The 20,070-nt window shown below is 35.9% G+C and overlaps 1 protein-coding gene across 1 annotated transcript in view; it reads left to right on the forward strand.

Annotated features, from left to right (window-relative positions):
* The first annotated feature begins 575 nt into the window (after positions 1-575).
* LOC132311896 (DNA damage-binding protein 1) overlaps positions 576-20,070 on the forward strand; it is a 30,680-nt gene continuing 11,185 nt past the window's right edge. Inside the window, exons 1-13 of the mRNA XM_059810047.1 lie at positions 576-934; positions 1,720-1,768; positions 2,963-3,022; positions 3,169-3,260; positions 9,342-9,393; positions 9,543-9,605; positions 9,759-9,808; positions 13,878-13,953; positions 14,343-14,552; positions 14,671-14,777; positions 14,892-15,000; positions 18,815-19,015; positions 19,118-19,333. Coding sequence (XP_059666030.1) covers positions 831-934; positions 1,720-1,768; positions 2,963-3,022; positions 3,169-3,260; positions 9,342-9,393; positions 9,543-9,605; positions 9,759-9,808; positions 13,878-13,953; positions 14,343-14,552; positions 14,671-14,777; positions 14,892-15,000; positions 18,815-19,015; positions 19,118-19,333 — 1,389 coding nt within the window. The 5' untranslated portion in view covers positions 576-830. The remainder of the gene's footprint in view (positions 935-1,719; positions 1,769-2,962; positions 3,023-3,168; positions 3,261-9,341; positions 9,394-9,542; positions 9,606-9,758; positions 9,809-13,877; positions 13,954-14,342; positions 14,553-14,670; positions 14,778-14,891; positions 15,001-18,814; positions 19,016-19,117; positions 19,334-20,070) is intronic.

Here is a 20,070-nt window from a genome sequence, read left to right on the forward strand (position 1 = left end):
TCTATGAAAAAGTGTCCATTCACACATTCTTATTGATATATCATATATCATACATATTGATTAGTTTATATACAATTTTTAATAATTAACTAATACGCTTGTCCTTCTATATTCTTATTTGTTATAAATAATTCTCAATGAATAATAAATCACATATCTACGGTAGACTTTTACATTATTTATTTATTTTATTTTTAGACTAATTTTGTAGGAGAGTGTCCAATCACATTCTTATTATATATATATATTTTTTTAATAATTAATCACATATTTTTCAAAAACATTTTTAACGAATACAAATGCACACTAATTAAGAAATTACCTACTGATAAATTAAAAAATTAAGAGAACACATGCAAGACATACAAATTCCAAAAAAAAAAAAAAAAACAAAAATTTTAAAAACCCAAAGTGGATTCTCCATTTTAGATTTATTTATTTATTTATTTTTGTCAATTCTCCATTTTAGTTGAACTAATACGAAATATTTACCAAAAAAAAAAAAGAAAAAAGAAAAAAGAAAAAGAAAAAATGGAAATAATACGGCATCGTTTATTCTCCCGAAGCATTCTATAGCATCGATGTCTCTCGCTCTGGTTCTTTGCTCCAATGTTATACGAGCTTGGTAGCCTCTTTTAGCAGCAGCTGTGAGAAACTGCGAGCAAGTTAAGCGGTAGAGTGCATATAGCACAGAGAAGGGCACACACATACACGCAGGGAGATAGAAAGAGATAAAGATATATATATAGAGAGAGAGAAAGATATATAAATATATAGAGAGAGAAAGGTTAGGGATTCATTGAGGGAGAAATCTCAGAGAGAGAGAGAGGATGAGTATATGGAACTATGTAGTAACGGCTCACAAACCGACCAACGTGACGCATTCGTGCGTCGGCAATTTCACCGGACCTCAGGAACTCAATCTCATCATTGCGTATGTTTCTCTCTAAACACTCCCCACCAGTTTATTCACTCTCTTAGTGCATATTTATGTATATATGTTTGTGTAGACATATTGATTTCTATCAATTAGGGTTTGCAATCACTGCTCGTTTTCTTTTGCGTTCTTTGGATTATTACATAAGCTTTGGAAGAGAAAAGATTAGGGTTTTCAATCCCTACTAGTTGTGACATTAGAGTTCCTGACTTTGCTTCTTCCTATAAAAAATTGCTCTTCTTGCTTTATCATCACCAAAATATGTGATGTATCTTGTTGTGTTTTTGACTAAGAGAGTTTATCGATTTGTAATTTGTGTTTAGAGCTGGGAATTCTGCATTTCTAGATTAAGTAATTATCCATGTAATGAAGATTTGATTGTTTGTGGCATCAATGTGAAAGAAAGCTATAGAATTGCTCCTCTCCCACGAATTCTGTTATTAATCGAGCCTTGTTCTGTTTCAATGGAAATAGTTTCTGGAAATTTTTTTGCTGAATTTTTTTTTTGCTGAATAAATTTTTTCTTGATCATTTCCTTCATTTCGATGTATGACTTTCCAGCAAAACTTTTTCCTAAGAAAGAGCTAAACAGACATATTGGGTGTATAGAGGAATGTTTCTCCCAAGCCTAAACACACATATAATATTCTGCATTTGACACATAACTAACACACCATTCACGTTGTAAATTTTGTCACATATATTTTGTGTATCCCATTTTCTCCCTACATATATATTTTTTATCTCCATCTTAGTATTTTTCCATCTTTCTGCATTTTCAGGAAATGCACTCGTATCGAGATTCATTTGCTTACTCCTCAGGGTTTGCAGGTACCATAATATTTTTCACTAAGTTCTATTAGTGAATTACTACATTTCTTTTTTCCATTTAGTTACTGTTAAGGTATCACACAAGCTGTGTTCATTTTTTTTTTTTTTTTTTTTTTTTTTGTGTGGGTGTATTAGTTATACCTCTTTAATTGATGGACAGCCTTCAAGTGATTATTATTATTATTTTTTATGTATTGTGGCTTCGTAGCTATTTGCTGTTGCAAATTAATCAGGTAATTGATTTGGTTGATGATGTATTAGTTTTTTGTCAAGTTTTCTATAAAGCAATTTACCAGCTAGGAATAAATTTTCTCCAGATTAGCTATGGTTAAATTGCCTCTAATGTTGCTGTCCAAGCAATAAAAGCTACCCTGGGAGACACAAATGTGGCCTTCCAAGGAAAATAAGATCCCCCCCTCTGCTCGTACCTTATCAAATGATCTCTCCTTGAATCTGCCATGTTTTGAAAATTTCCACCTCAGAGCATCCTTCTTACCTTGCCTCACTTATGGAAGAATCTTATAACAACTCAAATTAATTCCTTAACTGACTCTGCCTTCCAATCCTAAATAGGTCCTCTCTAAACAGGTTATAAAACATAGTTTGTTTGTTTCTGTTTTTTTGGAGGTAAGCAACTCATGCGCACACTCACACACACCAAACTGCCCATGCGGGGCTTGAACTGCTCGTCCCCCTCTGAGGAGGAGCTCTTTCCACCTGGGCCAATGGTCCAGTGGTAGGAAATTTTATATTATTGTTGAACATTTCTTTTTATTTTTATTCTCAATGTACTTTTGAAAGGAGATTATAATAAATTCTAACAAATAAACATTTAAAGTTTATAATTTCTCTTGAAAAATATCGGAAAACAAATAGTTGTGCACCTATCATGTGTATTGTATGGATTGCATTGTGTATCTTAAGTCATGGTTAAGATGCAATCGCATTGTGTATCCTTGTATGACTTTATACTGGATCCGGTAATTAGCATTAGAAGCACTTTTGCTCAGACAATTTATTTTTGAAAATTACTTCTTAATGTACATAAGAGGATAATTGCAGGCTTAGCTTCTTATGTTTTTTATGTATTCAGTGCTTGTCTGAAAGTTGGAGTTCAATTATTCTTACAAAGGTAATCTTCTTTTTTATTCCCATGTAATAACTATGAGTTTGTCTAAATTTATCCCCCCGCAGCCTATGTTGGATGTGCCACTATATGGAAGAATTGCAACACTTGAACTTTTTCGCCCTCATGTGAGTATAGGACTTGAAATTTTAAAATTTTATAAAAGTTCTAAAAATTTATAATATGACTGTCTTCACTTATCAAAAAAAAAAAAAAAAAAAAGAAAAGAAAAATATTACTGTCTTCATATTTCATTTTTTGACTTTATGGACAGGGTGAAGCACAAGATTTTTTGTTCATTGCAACAGAAAGATATAAATTTTGTGTTCTTCAATGGGATGCTGAAGCAGCTGAGGTTATTACAAGGTATAAAAATGGAACAAAAAGCCAAATTTATTTTGTTTGGGGTTGGGTTTTGGATACTTCATTCATAATTCTTATAGTATTTCGTCATTGTTTACTTCCTAGGCTTTCTGTCCAAAATATCACTCATTAAGTATGCATCTTGGTTTTTGTTGGGCTCTATGTTATGTTGTGTACCCTTAAATCTCGACAGCTTTTACTGCAGTAGCGCTAAAGTTACATGCATTCTCATAAGGAAAACTGTATATATTTTTTTCCCTTGGTAAGTTAAAAACTAAAATTCAGTTCGTTTATCAGAATGTATCCGGCAAACAAGTTGCCATTTAAAATTTTGTGGTAGTAAATCAGAATTGTGGAAGATATGTAAAGGCTTTAGTGTGAGTTTGTCCGTTTGTGTTGACTTCTGTGTTTGAATGTTAAATTAGGAACGCAAGTAGGTGTGGTGTCACAGTATAGCTATAACATTTACTCATCCAATATGTTTGTGGCAAGATGATATAAATTCAAACTTTATTGGATGAAATTTAACACGATATTGTGTTGGTAATGATATGGCAATCTGTATATGCTCACATCTTCACGATGAAGGGAGGAGAACCATCCACTCGTCCAAAAGCAAAAGGGGGTTTGAGAGCGTTCCTCTGTCTCGCACATGGAAATGGCTAGCCTATAGGCAACTTTTTGGATAATGTAGTTGATCAGGATTTTGTAGACCAGCTAGCTCAGAACATCCCCTTTTAAGCATGTATATATTCATTGGGGGTGCCGGAATTGAGAAGACATTAATTTTCTTAAACAATAAGGTTTATGAACTGCATATACTGAAGCAAAAGCAAATATTGTTATTAGAGGAGAAATTTTCTTTTGTTGAAGCAGCTCGGATAGGTTCAAGTGGAGGTCTTGATACTGTTGTGTTGATCATCTTTTTCGTGGGTTGGGGCTACTTTGTCAAGTAGGCTTTACTATTTGTAGTTGTACCTTGGTTCCCATTTATGTTGCCTAATGAACTAGTTTGAAGGTGTCTGAGTGGGTTCTTAGGTGTATTAGATGGTTTACTTAGGGTCTCATTTGATTACTGAAGAGTTGGAATATAATTGTTTTTGGCAATGGAGTGAAGATGGAAGGTATTAGTTGCTTACCACTGAAAGTGGTTGAAGGAGTTGATATAGTTGAAATGCTTTTTATACTACAATAAGGGCTATTTTTATTTTTATTTTTTCTTTTGTTAATTTTTAATACTACAATAAGTTGGGAGAGGAGTTTTTGGGAGGAGGCTGGTCTGTATAGCTATTTAAAATGTTAGAATGTGCAATGGTTAAATGAGGGTAAAATTTGAACAGTATTATATACTACATTTTTTTTTAATTTTTTTATATTTAATACTACAATAAGTTGGGAAAGGAGTTTTTTGGGGAGGAGACTGATCTGCATGGCAATTTAAAATGTTAGAAGATTAAATGGTGAAAATTGCTGATTGTGCTGTTCAGAAACTATCTGAAGGGATTACAGTATGCGTGGGCAGAGACCTCCACTTCCAGCTGTCCAATGAAGAGGCTGTAGCTTTATTTAAAGAGCTTCGACTAAGTGTCGGTCTGAAAGGTCTTAATTGCTTGTCTCACACAGAGAATGATAGGACTGACTGTGTTTCAGATTCTGTTTCTTTTTACGAAAATGATAAGGAGCTGGAAGAGGAAGTGCTTGATGATCTGGGTTCTATTCAACATGTATGCTCCAATGAGCTTACACCTTGAGTGGAGAAGAATTCTGAAATCTTACAGGAGACACCACTAGCTATGGTGCGACCCGACAAACAGGGTGTTGATATGGGGAAAGATTGGGTAGTTGACAATATTGGAGTCACTAGTAAGCTTCTGGGAGTCTCTTCACAGCGTAATGATGTCCAGACATTATCTATCCATCATACAATTGTGGAAGGGAGAGAAGTTGCAGTGACTAATGGAGTTATTAACACGAAGCCTTTATCATCTTGGAAAGGAGTACAGGAGATAAAGAATCTCATTTCTGAAGTCAACTACGAAGGCAAAAGAGGAGTGGTGAAGGAAAGGGGAAAAACCAGGAGCAGGAGTCTCAAGAAGGGTGGAGGGGAGATTATTTTATCTGGATTTCAATGAAGCTACGAATCATTTCATGGAATGTTCGTGGTCTTAATGATCCGAACAAGGGAAGGGTGGTGAAGGTAGCTTTAAGGAAGTGGGGTGCCCAGCTGGTTTGCTTGCAAGAAACCAAGTTGGCATCCATTACTGATAGGGAGGTTAAGAGTTTGTGGGGAGGAAGGTTTGTGGAATGGGAGGCTTTGAATGCTATAGGATCTTCGGGTGGGATATTAGTTATGTGGGATAGTAGATGGTTAACTCGAACGGATGTATGAATGGGAAGATTCTCTTTATCTTGCATGTTTAAGATGGAAGAGGACAACTTCAAGTGGGTTTTTACCGGAGTCTATGGACCGGTTGTTGATGATGTTCGACCTATCTTTTGGGAGGAGCTTCGCCATGTCTAAGGACTATGGTCTTTCCCTTGGTGCCTGGGAGGGGATTTCAATGCTGTTAGATCCCCGTCAGAGAGGTCTACAGGGGGAAGAAGATCTATGGAAATGGATCAATTTTCTGATTTTATTGATGAGCATCTTCTTGTTGATTTACCAATGGAAGGAGCAGCTTATACTTGGTCCAATGGTAGGGATCCAGTAACTCTATCAAGGCTGGACAGATTTTTAATTTCTGGGGATTGGGAAGAGAAGTTCCCGGATGTTGTTCAAGCGGTGTTAGAAAGGGTCACTTCCGACCATGTGCCTTAGGTTTTGGATTGCGGGGGTTTATGCTCTCAAAGATCCCCGTTTAGATTCGAGAATATGTGGTTGCGTGCGGATGATTTCCAAGGAAAAGTCAGTTCTTGGTGGGAAGGAGTCACTTCTTCAGGCTCGCCCAGTTTCACAATTGCAAAGAAGTTAAGGGCTCTCAAATTAGCTCTTAAGCAGTGGAACAAGGATGTCTTCGGGAATTTGGAATGGAGGAAGAATAGAGTACTTGCTGAATTTTCAGAGATTGATCATCTTGAGGAGGCCGGAAGGGATATGGAATCTCTTCGTTCCAGGAGAGTCTCTTGTCAGGCGGTATTTGCTAAGATTGCTAGTATGGAGGAGATCTCGTGGCGACAAAAATCCCGGGCTCTTTGGTTAAACGAAGGTGATCGGAACACAAAATTCTTCCATCGCTTAGCTAACGCTTATAGGAGGAGTAATCATATTGGAAGAATTCGGGTGGATGGTGAGCAACTGTGGAGAGAGGAAGAGGCGCGTAACGGTATTGCTTCCTTTTATCAGAAGCTTTACACAGAGCCTTTAAATTGGAGGCCCAAACTTGATGGTCTCCATTTTGAGGCTATTTCTGAGCTTGATAGAGATAGGATTGAGAATCCTTTCACTGAAGAAGAAGTTCTTAAAGCTCTCTCAAGCTGTAATGGGGACAAAGCTCCGGGACCTGATAGCTTCACTATGCGATTTCTGATGGAAAGTTGGGCGGTTGTAAGAAATGAGGGAGGTGCTTCAGATATAAAGGATTTTCATCCTGTTAGTTTGGTGGGCTGCATTTACAAACTCATTGCTAAGGTGCTCGCTTTAAGGATGAAGGAAGTTATGGATGGAATTATTTTGGATTCCCAGAACGCTTTCGTTGGCGGACGACAAATTCTTGATTCAGTTCTTATTGCTAGCGAATGTGTGGATTCCAGATTGCGGAGTGGTATTCCTGGAGTTCTATACAAACTTGACATTGAGAAAGCATATGATCATGTGAATTGGAATTTCCTACTCTATTTGTTACAAAGAATGGGGTTTGGAAGTAAATGGAGGAAATGGATTGAGACCTGTCTTTCGTCTGTCAAGTTTTCAATTCTTGTGAATGGCTCTCCCGCTGGTTTCTTTGGTTGCTTTAGAGGTATAAGACAAGGTGATCCTTTGTCATCTTTCCTTTTTCTTGTTGTTATGGAGGGGTTAAGTAGACTGATGCATAGGGCAGAGGACCTTGGTTTTGTTAAGGGTTTTAGAGTGGGTAGAGATTTAGACCATCAGATGGAGATTTCCCATTTACTCTTTGCAGATGACACCCTGGTTTTCTTTGATGCTGATGTGTCTCAACTTCGACACTTGAGGTGTGTTCTGACTTGTTTTCAGGCAGTTTCCGGGCTAAAGGTCAATGTGACAAAGAGTGTGCTTGTCCCAATAGGGAATGTTCCGGATATTTCCTCTTTAGCCGCAGTCCTTGGATGCAGAGTGAGCTCATTCCCTATTCCTTATTTGGGTTTGCCCCTAGGGGTCTCTTCTAGTTTAGTGGGGAGTTGGGATTCTGTAATTGACAGCTACGCGAAGAGATTAGCAGGTTGGAAGAAGCAATACTTGTCAAAAGGGGGTAAAGTTACTCTTATAAAGAGCACCTTGTCGAGCCTTCCCACTTATTTTCTCTCTATGTTCCAAATCCCTTGTTCCATTGCAGACAGGATTGAAAAAATTCAAAGGGATTTCCTTTGGGGTGGTAAGGGCGATGAGTTCAAGTACCACCTTGTCAAATGGGAGGATGTTTGTAAGCCTGTGAAATTGGGTGGACTTGGTATAAGACGTTTAGTTCCTTTCAATCAAGCTCTCTTGGGTAAGTGGTTATGGAGATTTGGGAGGGAAAGACATCGACCATGGCGCAGGCTAGTCTCTTGTCGGTTTGGCGAAGAGGCTGGAGGTTGATCTACGCATCTGGTTACCCTAGCGGGAGGAGTAGGGATGTGGAAGGCTATTCGGAAAGGATGGGATGTTTTTTCGGCCATATCAGATTCAAACTCCATGACGGACGTTGCATTCGGTTTTGGGAAGATCTCTGGTGTGGGGATCAGTCACTTTCTCGTACTTTTCCAAGATTATATAGTATTGCCGTTAATAAACACGCCTACATAGTCGACTGCTATCGGCTTGATAGCAGCGGGATTATATGGGATGTGCATTTTCGGCGCTCTTTTCAGGATTGGGAGATGGACGAGGTATGTGTTTTTTTGGATCTTCTGTATCGACAGGAGGGCGTTGGCAGAGGTAATGATGTTTTAAGTTGGGTTCCCTCTTCTCATGGTCGTTTCGAAGTTAGATCTTTGTTCTTATGTTTGTTAAATTTTGTTAATCGAGACTTCCCGTAGAAAACTATTTGGCGGTCTATGGCTCCAACTAGGGTGGCTTTCTTTGTTTGGACTGCTGTGTGGGGAAAGATTCTGACAATTGATAATTTGAGAAAAAGGGGCAATTGTATAGTTAATCGCTGTTGTCTATGCAAGGATGGCGAGGAGTCCGTTAACCACCTCCTTTTGCATTGCCCTGTGGCGATTGACTGTTGGAATCTTATTGTTGGATTGTTTGGCATGTGTTGGGTTATGCCATGATCTACTAAGGAATTGATTCATATTTGGAGAGGTTGTCGAGTGAGAAGAGACGCTCGCGAGTTCTGGAGAATTGTACCACATTGCGTATGGTGGTGCATTTGGAAGGAGAGAAACAACAGAATGTTTGAAGGAAAAGAGTCGCCTACGAAAACGGTCAAACTTTACATTCTTCGTTCTCTCTTCAATTATGTGAAGAGGAGCTTTTGTTCTTCTTCATATGATTTAATTACTTTTCTGGATTCTTTGGGACCTTAGCTCCGGTTCCACTTTTGTAATTGGGACGCGTTATCCTTTTGAACGCCTTTTTAAATATTATTTTTACTTATCAAAAAAAAAAAGAAAAAAAGAACAAAAAAAAAAAATGAAAATTTGAACACTATTATATATGAGAACCGAGAGAGAGCAGGTCAGCATTTTGCTTAGTATTTTTTGTGATGGTAGTTCTGCTTAAAATGGAATTTTAATGTTCTGGGTGACATCAAGAGGGCATGTGGGAATACCGCAATAGGTGCAGATTTCTAACATCATGATATTTTTGAACATGTTTATCAATCCATTGGTTTGAATAACATGATTATAATTTATTTATGATTTCTTAGACGAATATTATTACATTCTTGCATTGTTTGAACTTAAGATTCTCTCATGTAGAGCAATGGGGGATGTCTCAGATCGTATTGGTCGTCCCACAGACAATGGCCAGGTATTTATTTCTTGTCTTCTCAAGTATTCTTTTTGAAATATGTTTATATTGTCATACATTGAACTAGTCTTAAATTTAGTTTAGTAAAAAATCAGCAAAGTTCAGTCTCCTTTTTCATCTCACGATGTCTATTTTCCCTTCCTTTTTAGATTGGCATAATTGATCCTGATTGCAGATTAATTGGACTCCATTTATATGATGGATTATTTAAGGTATATGATCTTGATACAACTCGAATCTACCTTTACCAATCTGCCCTTTTTTGTTGCTTTCTGAGTTTAGTTACTGGAATCTCATGACTATTACATTTTCAATATCTTTTAAGTTATTTAGAGTAACCACGAAGTCTTTCATTTTTGCATCAGGTTATTCCGTTTGATAATAAAGGTCAGCTCAAGGAAGCATTCAATATTAGGTATCAGTCTCTATCTAAATTACTTATTCAATAACAGATTAGGGTGAATGATATTGGCCCAACGGGAATTCCTATGACTTTATGTTTTTGAATGAATGAAGAAGTGGTATGTTTTTGAATGAATGAAGAAGTGGCATACATGAATTTTCTATGTCCTGGAAAATGTATGATTCTTTCATATGTTGCATTGAGTGTTATGTTCTGCTACTTAAATTTCTTTTTTGAGTGCAAGTAATTTCTTTAGTCCTGCAGTTAGCCAGATTTATTCATTGACCATGGCTTAAATGTTGGATGGCATTTGCGAAGGGCTTTCTTGATGTTATTTTAAATAGGTTTAATTGCAATTGGAGTTTCATGAACAAGTTCAGTAATTAGTTACAGGCACACCCCCCTCTTCCCCCATCCTCCCACCAATTTTTTTTTTTTTAAATGGGGTCCACTGTCTGACGCCTGTCCCTCACTATTTTGTCTTGAGATTTTAGTTGCTTAAGTTACTGCCAGCAACTTTTGAAATGTAATGCACATCATTCTGCATCTTACATAAACTTAAGAAAGTGACACCCGGTCCCTGAGTGAGGTTAACCTTAAGTATAGGTAGATGCTAAGCTTGACATTTGGCGCATGATACCTACCACCCCCTGCCGTTATCTAGATGTTATGTCTTACCTTTGAAACCGCGGGAAATTACTTATGTGTACTCTTTGATCTTGTGAAAAGATCTGTTTGACACGTGAATTGACAAATTTACGTCCATGAGGTGTTTTTACATGGACATAAGTATTTAGTACACTTTTGCTTTGTAACAATGCAATTACACTTACATAAAATGGTCATTTGTAGCATAGATAAAATTCATTTAATTATTTTATCAAAGGAATAACAATACCCTTAGTTTAAAATTATTTTTCATGTAAATCTGAATGTGCAAACCTACCAATTTCAAAGTTACACTTAATTTTCTGAATTTTACAAAATCAATTTCCATATCAATAGATTTGAACCCTTCATTTAAAATTTTGACTTTAATTATGTTTGGATTAAATTTGTGAATTTTCAACTTACAAATATTGATATGATTTTCCAAATTTTGCAAAATTATGATTTTTTTTTTTTTTTTATATTAAATTTCCATTTTTTCAATTTAAAAAGGTTGTCAATTTTTAAATGCAAATTTTTACAATTTTGCAAAATTCAAATCTTTTACGGTGTTTATAAACCCATTATGTCCACCTTTCATCTGTACCAAATATCACTAATGTATACTTGTATATTAATCTTCAAACCATTCCTTTGTATCTTCCTTTCATATCCGTCACCAAGATTCATATCCATTGCCAATAAATAAAAGGTTGGACTAGGGAGTCAAGAGACCTATAAAAGAAAAGGACCTATAAAACAAAAGATTATTTTTGTATTTGGGCATGTTGGAGAAGATATACACACACCCAAATCCTCTTCAACCAGGGGCGGAGCCAGGAATTTGTTTGAGGGGGGCACATATTAATTTATTAACACATGATAAAATAAATTTTAAGAACAAAGCTTTTAATTAAAAAAAAAGGGAAGAAAAAAAATGTGAACTTTGAAGGGAATAAAATTAGGGTTTGATTGAAGAAAGGAAATGTAAATTTCTGTGAAGAGAATCAAAAAGATTTTGAAGAAGAGTAAGAAGGAACAGAAAGAAAGAATTAGAGATATTTTTTCAAAAAATTATTTTAGGGGAGGCATTTTGTGTAATTTTATAAACTAGATGTATAAAATGTATATATAAAAAAAATTGATGGGCCAGCTGCCCCCCAGGCTCATGCTGGCTCCATCCTTGTCTTCAACTACTTCCAAAATTCACTAAATACATATATATGTATGTATTATGTATATCTGTTGGATTAGACAGAAGCTAGTGAGAGAGGTGGCAGTGGCGGCGGTTATGCTTAGTGGTGGCATCTGGTGAGAGAGAGAGAGAGAGAGAGAGAGAGAGATTACATTGGAAATTACATGTCTGACCTCTGACGGTATTGCACTGTTTTGCCTTGTTGACTGTTGGTATGAGGTTGAGATCCAGCAAAACTCAAGTTTTCTTAGTCTTAAGATAAGGTAGGTCTATCACAAAGGCAGAGTGATCCTTACAAGCTTTGATGAAAGGTAGAGCAATCTTTGTTTGAGTGCAGTACTTATTCATTGAAAATGTTGAGATCTTTGGTAATGGGAAGTCCTACATCTATAGAATTTAATGAGGAATTTAAGCTGCCGAACATAACAACTTTCATATGCCTTCTTTTGGGCATCAGTCATATATTCTATAGTTTGCAATCTGGCTATGAGAGATGTTAAACATGGCTGGCTTTGTGGAATTCTTTTGATAATTTCATACTCCCATCAAGACTATATTGACTGGTTGGTTGGCAATCCTTGGTGCTTTGACTTTGGTGAATTATCAAAACAACTAATATCATTCTACCTCCCAAAAACGGTGATGATAGTGGCACTTCCCCTTTCTCAAGTTTGTGGTGAAAATATTAGACTTTGAAAGAGGGGGACATTCTGTGGGGGAGGAAACAGGGATTGGCTGAATACCGTCTAGTGGATTATGGTAAAATTTGAGGTAGGCAGTGGATTTGGTGCTTCTGCACTTTATGCCATTGGGATTGGCGGCTAGCTGGCAACAGAAAAGGTGGTGGCTATGGGTCTTTCTAGGGGAACATGGCAAGTGGAGGATGATAATTTCATACTCATGTTAAAGAGTGATTTGTTTGCTGAATGATGTTCTCTTAAGATGCAAAGCTTTTGCACAGGATGCACGTTTGCAGTTACAACTTTCGTGGTTGGTGGAGGGGATACAGAGAATGCATTTTCAGTAATTTTATTATATGAGTTAGCATGTGTGGATAGAGAGGATCAACACTAAGGGACTTTAGTTTCTTGCTAGGATTTGGCAACTTTTGTCAAAAACATAGTTTCACAACAACTTTGTGAATGGAAGTTGGTGTTAACTGCAAACTTCCTCACTCTTCAATATAATTTCACACGAGGGAGAGAACAATAGAAGTAGGCCTTGGTCGGTATTTGCAAGGCGTTTTCTTCTCTAGAATCATGTATTTGGAACTGTGTTCTGTATAGAACCGTTTCCTGATGGAAAATGGCATATGGACAATACCTTTACTGTTGATAATATTCCTTGATATGAATTATCAAAAAGAAAAAAGAAGGTTATATTCCTGAAAAATGAGTATCAGTAACCAACTTGTTGTATCTGTTGGAGGCGGAAGGCGTATCAACCCATCTTTCTGTTTGCTTGTATTATTTGGGTGGTTTTAGTATTGAGTAGAATGGGACCCAAATGTTTCCTAAACCAGCTTTATTTCTGGACAATTGAGCCAATTCTGGTTATAGCTTGAAATTTTGTTGAATATTATATTTCATTTTTTGGAGTGTCTGAGGAGCAGAGGCAGCTCTTTCTAGTAAAGGGATTTAGTATTCCACAGGTATCTAGTTTTAGATATCTAATTTATGTCTCCTATCAGGTTGTCTTTTGAACTTGGACACTTCTTTTCTGTTAAAATGTAGTTTTTTCGTCTCTCTTTCTTTCATGTTACTTAACTTGTTTGTCATTTCTTAATACAATTTTATTTTTCTCACAAATTAGGGCAACAAACTTTACTACTCTTTGCGTCCCAAAATAAGTGTTCCTCTTTCGATTTTGGGATGTCCCGAAACAAATATTCCTTTTGATGTACAAAAATTGAAATATGGACAATTATTCTGGAACGTGGGGAGTATAAGACAATTATATTCTTAATTAGAGAACTACTCAAAATTAAAATAATCAGTTGAACGAGAACAGCTCTACGACTATGATAGTCCACAAACTTGATTGAGGAATTTGATATACTGATAGTCATCCATTTGGTTTTCTATGTGCTTTTGCTTGGCAGATATTTTGATTTCCAAATCATGTTTGTACTTTGTTATGCCCAAATAAGTTGTTTTTCTTGCCTTAGTATGCCCTTATGTTGGTTTGGCCTTTTAAGTTCCACTCTAACTAAATATATTAACTGCAACCTTTTTTCAGGCTTGAGGAACTCCAAGTTTTGGATATCAAATTTCTCTATGGTTGCCCAAAACCTACAATTGTTGTTCTTTACCAGGTTCAAGAATTTCCGTTACATCTTTATTTTGTTCATCAGTTCCAATTCTGTGCATCCTCTAATAATATTGAATGCTTATTGTGTTGTTTCCTTGTTTTCTTTCCCCCGTTTTAAGGTGATTGTTAATGTTGCCTTTAAATGTTGAGATTCAGTTGTCCTCAAATTTAGACCCTTCAAAGTTTTATGTTGATCTGCCAAATGATGGAATACACTTGCCTTCTTGTGCAATGTGCTTGCTGTTCCTACTCTTCTAATGGTTTATTAATGAATTACATGTTGTTATAATGGTTATGGTTTGTGTGTGTGTGTGTGTGTGTTTTCTGTGTTGTAACAGGTGCTTTTAGTCAAATATCTTAGCCTGATCGCATTTTCATTTTCTTGATTTATAGGATAACAAGGATGCCCGTCATGTCAAAACGTATGAGGTTGCTTTGAAGGATAAAGATTTTGTTGAGGGTCCATGGTCACAGAATAATCTTGATAATGGGGCTGATTTGCTAATACCAGTTCCCCCACCTCTTTGTGGGGTTCTTATCATTGGAGAAGAAACAATTGTGTATTGCAGTGCATCTGCATTCAAAGCAATTCCGATTAGACCTGTAGACCACTTAAGCTGCTGCTGATTTTATTTGGTTTTCAATCATTTATTTTTTCTTAAGAGTTACGTGTTTTGTGGGTAAATTATAATTTCTTCTATTTGTTTCATTGCACTTTTAGTCAATCACAAGAGCCTATGGAAGGGTTGATGCTGATGGTTCTAGGTACTTACTCGGAGATCATGCCGGGCTCCTTCACTTACTTGTTATAACCCATGAGAAAGAAAAGTGAGTTATAATTCTTGTATTCAATTTATGTAATTGAATATCCAACTAAGTTCTATAGGAAATGTGTATTACTGAATTCTTCTGAAGAATTTGTGTTTTATATGTATTTTTTAGGGTTACTGGACTTAAAATTGAGCTCTTGGGGGAAACTTCGATTGCTTCTACAATATCATATCTTGATAATGCCTTTGTCTATGTTGGCTCAAGTTATGGAGATTCACAGGTGTGTAAAGGATTAGCATCTTATGTTGATGCTTATGCAGTAAACACTCGCACAAAAAAAATTATGCACTATTACCTTGATGCCTATTATTATATATGCCAGAAGGCCCAGAACTGAAATCCTATATAGTCGAGCACTGATAGAAGATATAACAAACAAATACACAATTTTTTATTTAAAATCGAAAATGTATGATAACATAGAACTTATAATGATCCTTCAGAATCTTCTGTTGAAAGAATTTGCAAAACTGATGGCTAAAACCTACCTAATTTGCCTAGAGGAATGCAGCAGTTTGAAAGAAGAAGAGGAAGAAATAGAAAAGAATGGTTAAATTGGCACTGGTTAAATTGGCCAGAATCAATTTGTAAAATGCTTTTCTTATGCAAATTATGGCCATGCAAATTCTATTTTTCTTTTCTTCTCTTGTTTTTTTAGGGGAAGTTTGCATCCCCACAGCCAAGGTTAATGTGTCTGTAAGAAAGTGATATATTTCTGCAAATAATCGTTTTTTATGGAAGTAAAATTGACGAAGTGTATGATTAGACATGAAACTTGAAGAAAAGGACCATGTCGTTTCTTGCAGCATTTTGCCTTTACTATTGGCCTGCCTTTAGCTTAAGGCCATTTTTAGTATCTATGGCGTGAGTGAATGCAGGGTCTAAGTGTCATATTTTATTTATAACTGTGATGTTTTGGCCGGAAATTTGTTTCGGCACAGGTCACTTTGCGACCCGGTTTTGACCCCAAAAATGGGTGTAGTGTGGGCCTTTGATTTGTTTTTCTTTTGCAGCTCATGGACCTGGTTCTAGAATTCTCCTGTTGCCCAGTATATAAGGGCATTTGGGGTTTTGGGGTGTGTCATGAGAGAACACTGAAAACTGCAAGAAAGAGAGTGAGATAGACAGCTAGGGTTTGGGGGTTGAAACTAGTAACCTACTGATTTTTGCATAGTGAAATTTTTCGCTAGATATTCACTGTGGACGTAGGCTTACGCCTGTGGGTTTGTCGTAACAATAACCATAAAAAGAAATTACGCCTGTGGGTTTGTCGTAACAATAACCATAAAAAGAAATTACTGGAGCGAATCTCACGAGTCATATCTCAAAGATTTGTAGTTCTGGAATCCCAATTAATACTTCCACATATAAAAATCTAAGCAAGTGGTAATCTAATTATTTATATTAAAAACTTATTGAATAGTTTGTGAAGTACAATATTTAAATGTTTTTTCATCCATTATTTTACTGTTATCTAGGGTCCATATCTTTTCAAGGTCATAGAGAAACACATCTTTCCTTACAAACATTAACTATCTCCTCAAGTCGCCTTGTGAGTATTACTTGAACACCTTTAACTTGAAAGCATCACTCATTATTAGTGCAGTTATTGGTGTTCGTTGCACATGCCGTTGGGCAGCAACTTTGTAGATGGGTTCAATAACATTTTGTTGAGCACAATGGATTTAAAAATTTCGAAATCATTTTTGGAGGGTGGAAGATTTTAGTGTTTCGACTTTGGACTAGTAAATGGTAGTCCAGAAACTGAACAAATATTTACTTTCAGAGCTTTGGTATGCCAGCCCTCTAACAAATATTGTTGTAGATAGTAGCTACTTATTTCACATGTTGGTGTAATTGTAATAGAGACTGTTAATTCTGTCTTTAATCATTTTATTTTAACAATTCTGTATTCTTCTGAGCAAAAATCTTATTAATGTAACAAATTTGCTAAGTTTCGTTATATAATTGTCATTCCTAGTGTAAAAAGTTTCCAAGCAAAAATCTATGGTATACGGGATAGTTACCCTAACAATTGCATTATTGGACAATGGCTAGCACAGCGCCTATGTCTCATATTTTTTGGGACACTGATCATCCTTTATTATTTACCTTAACATGTGTAGATTTAGAATTAGAAAGGTTTCCACCTTTTTTGTTTCCTAATTTCATTATTGTTATACCGTCAATGGTATGGTTCCGTGCATGCATACGTCTACTTAAATAAGGTAAGTATATTTTTTAAATACAGTGAATTTACATTTACATCTGGATCAGGTGTCTGGATTTGAGTTGTGGATTTTGAGGCATTTAATTGATCATTTGATACAAGTTATAACCATTATATCTAAAAGTTCCGTGTGTTAATTATATGCAGTGTGTTTTTTTGGGGTTGAGTTATACATAGTGCACCACCATGGGCTTAGCTCAAGTGGTGTCTCATCCGTCTCCCAAATAAAAGGACGATTTGAAGAGGAATGGAGTATTCTAGAAATTTTTTTTGTGGAGTATTTTGAGGAGGAATTGAGTATTCTAGAACATTGGAGAGTTTGTAAAAGTTGGTAGATTGAAGAAGATTCTTGAAGAATAAAAAGTTTTGTAGAGATGGTAAATATCTAAGATATTTAGGTGGAGAGTTACCAAGTGGCCCAGCGATACCCACTCTTACTCACCAAAGGGGAGGTCTAGAGTCCAAGCCTCAGTGGAGGCGCTTGGGTGTATGTGTGGTTGTTACTAGCCTTTCCCAAAAAAAATAAAAAATAAAAAATAAATTAGGTGGAGAGTTTTAGAGAGTAGATCTTAACCATTATAGTAATAGATCCTAGCTATGCACTTGAGAGGAGAATACTTGGAGAATACTTATATATAGAGTGAGAGTTTCATTTGAAACATGAAGAGTATAATAAGTCACTTAATAAAATGACTTAAGTGTGTGCATAAAGCAAGGAAGCAATAGTATTTTATAAAAAATTGAATGTGTATGAGTGACTTACCTACCCCCCCCAAAAAAAAAAAGGTCTTATGCAGTATATTTTACTTGACAAAAGAAGATAATTTTGTCTACACTATATTTTGGATATCACAATGATGTAATGTGCACAAAGATTGTATGCAATGTATTTTACTTGTTAAAAAATAGATAACTTTGTGTGCACTATTTTTTGGACTATCACATTGATGTAACCTGTTAGACTACCACATGGATTGAAGCTGCACTAACTTTAGCTTTCCACATGTGACATATTCATGCTTAAGTTTATACTTACGAGTACTAACAAAGTAACATATACAATGTAGCTAAATACTTGTTGTCATGTGTGTACATGTTCATTAAACAGCCCTCCTAAGACTAATTGGCATCATTAGATTATGATGTTACTTGCTTTCTGTTTAATTTTATGGTCAAGTCATGTACAAATAAAGGCAATGATGATGAGATTCTGATGTTACATGCTTTCGGATTAATTTTTAAAGTTAATAATCAATTCATCCAGGGGCTGACCCAATAGAATTTTTGAAAAGTAGATCAAAGAAGTTTTCAATGATAAAATGCTTTAGCATTGGTGTTACTGGCACGAGACCATGCCTCAGAGTAGCGACTTTATGAAGTACCAAAATTAGGTCCATCTCAAGTCCTTCTTAGGAATCTGCCAGGAAGGGTTCAAAACTAAGTAATATTCTTCTCTAGATCTAGGAAGATTGTTTATAATTAAAAGTATTTCATGGATCACTGAGTTCATAAATGATATGAAGAATAGGGATAATGATATATTTTGGAAAATTTGACATTTCCTTCAAATTGTGGAGTTCCATAAATAGGACATAAAAGAACTCAAATTGAGTCTCTTTATAATTTTTTTGGGGGATGCGTGTTAATTCTTTCTAATATTTTGAAACTCACTATTTAGCGGAATATATATTATAGGATTTTGCAATATTTATTTATTTATTTTGGGGTGGAGGATTCTCCATTTAGTTCTGCCCTGGGGTCACCTGTGATATGTAACTAACTTCACTTTGTGGCGCCTTTACAGCTCATAAAGCTAAATCTCCATCCTGATACAAAAGGTTCTTATGTAGAAGTGCTAGAGAGGTATGTCAACTTGGGGCCAATTATCGACTTCTGTGTGGTTGACCTAGAAAGGCAAGGTCAAGGTCAGGTTGTAACTTGCTCCGGAGCCTACAAGGATGGTTCTCTTCGCATAGTTCGGAATGGAATTGGAATCAACGAACAGGTCTGGCTTATTTAAATCAAATTGGTTTTTCTTAAACAATTTGCCTTCCTTTCCCACGTTTTCTCTGTTTGTGTTAAACTCAAAATAAATGCCTCTTTGTAGGCATCAGTTGAGCTTCAAGGCATCAAGGGAATGTGGTCACTGAAATCAGCTGCTGCTGATCTGTATGACACCTTCTTGGTAGTAAGCTTTATCAGTGAGACACGGATTTTGGCAATGAATCTTGAGGATGAGTTGGAAGAAACTGAGATAGAGGGTTTTTGTTCTGAAGTCCAAACTTTGTTCTGCCATGATGCTGTGTACGATCAACTTGTACAGGTAGGTTTTCTTCTTATGGCACTGCATAAATCATTGTTTTTTAAAATTTACATACATATATAGAGTTGATCGGGTTGGCCCACCTTGTTTGCCTCTTTTTTCTTTTCTTTTTTTCTCTGTTTGCCTGGATATCGAGCAATTTTTTATTTTTTTATGAAAGCCCTCTCTCTTAGATACGAAATTGATATCAAAACAGAGCCGCATGAAATGAAGAAGATCAAATCTGTGCTTTGGCATCATGTTTTTGGCCTTATTTATGCATGTAAAGAAGGTGTTCAGAAGCTTATATTATGTATGGTTTGGAGTTGATTTTGGTGAACCAATATATCTTTACTTTTCAAATTTCATCAATCCCCTGTTTCTCCTATACTATTTTTTATCTTTCATGTGTTTGTCTTTCTTCTTGTTAGAACTTCTTCAATCTTTACCACCTTCGTTTTTCTCTGTTAATGATTTAGTTCTATCCTTGTATCTTAAAAGATCTGAATTTACAGCTTCAAACTGTATATTGCGATTGCTGACTATTATTATAGTACATTTATTTGGTTCATGCTTATGTATTTTTTTAAACTCAGCCATATGACTGCCTGGGGGAACTGTCTAGGCTGGTGAAATTTGCGTAGAAGTCCGCCTACTGGTCAATGTCTAGTTGTCGATTTTTTTTTTAATGTTACTCTAACAAAATGTTTTAAAAACATCTTATGCAATAATATGATACAAATGTGGATTTAGGATAA

The sequence above is a fragment of the Cornus florida genome, unplaced genomic scaffold (genome assembly GCF_030987335.1).
Source record: "Cornus florida cultivar Cherokee Brave unplaced genomic scaffold, ASM3098733v1 CherokeeBrave_3.0.0_Hap2_Chr01, whole genome shotgun sequence".
In the NCBI taxonomy this organism is placed as follows: Eukaryota; Viridiplantae; Streptophyta; class Magnoliopsida; order Cornales; family Cornaceae; genus Cornus; species Cornus florida.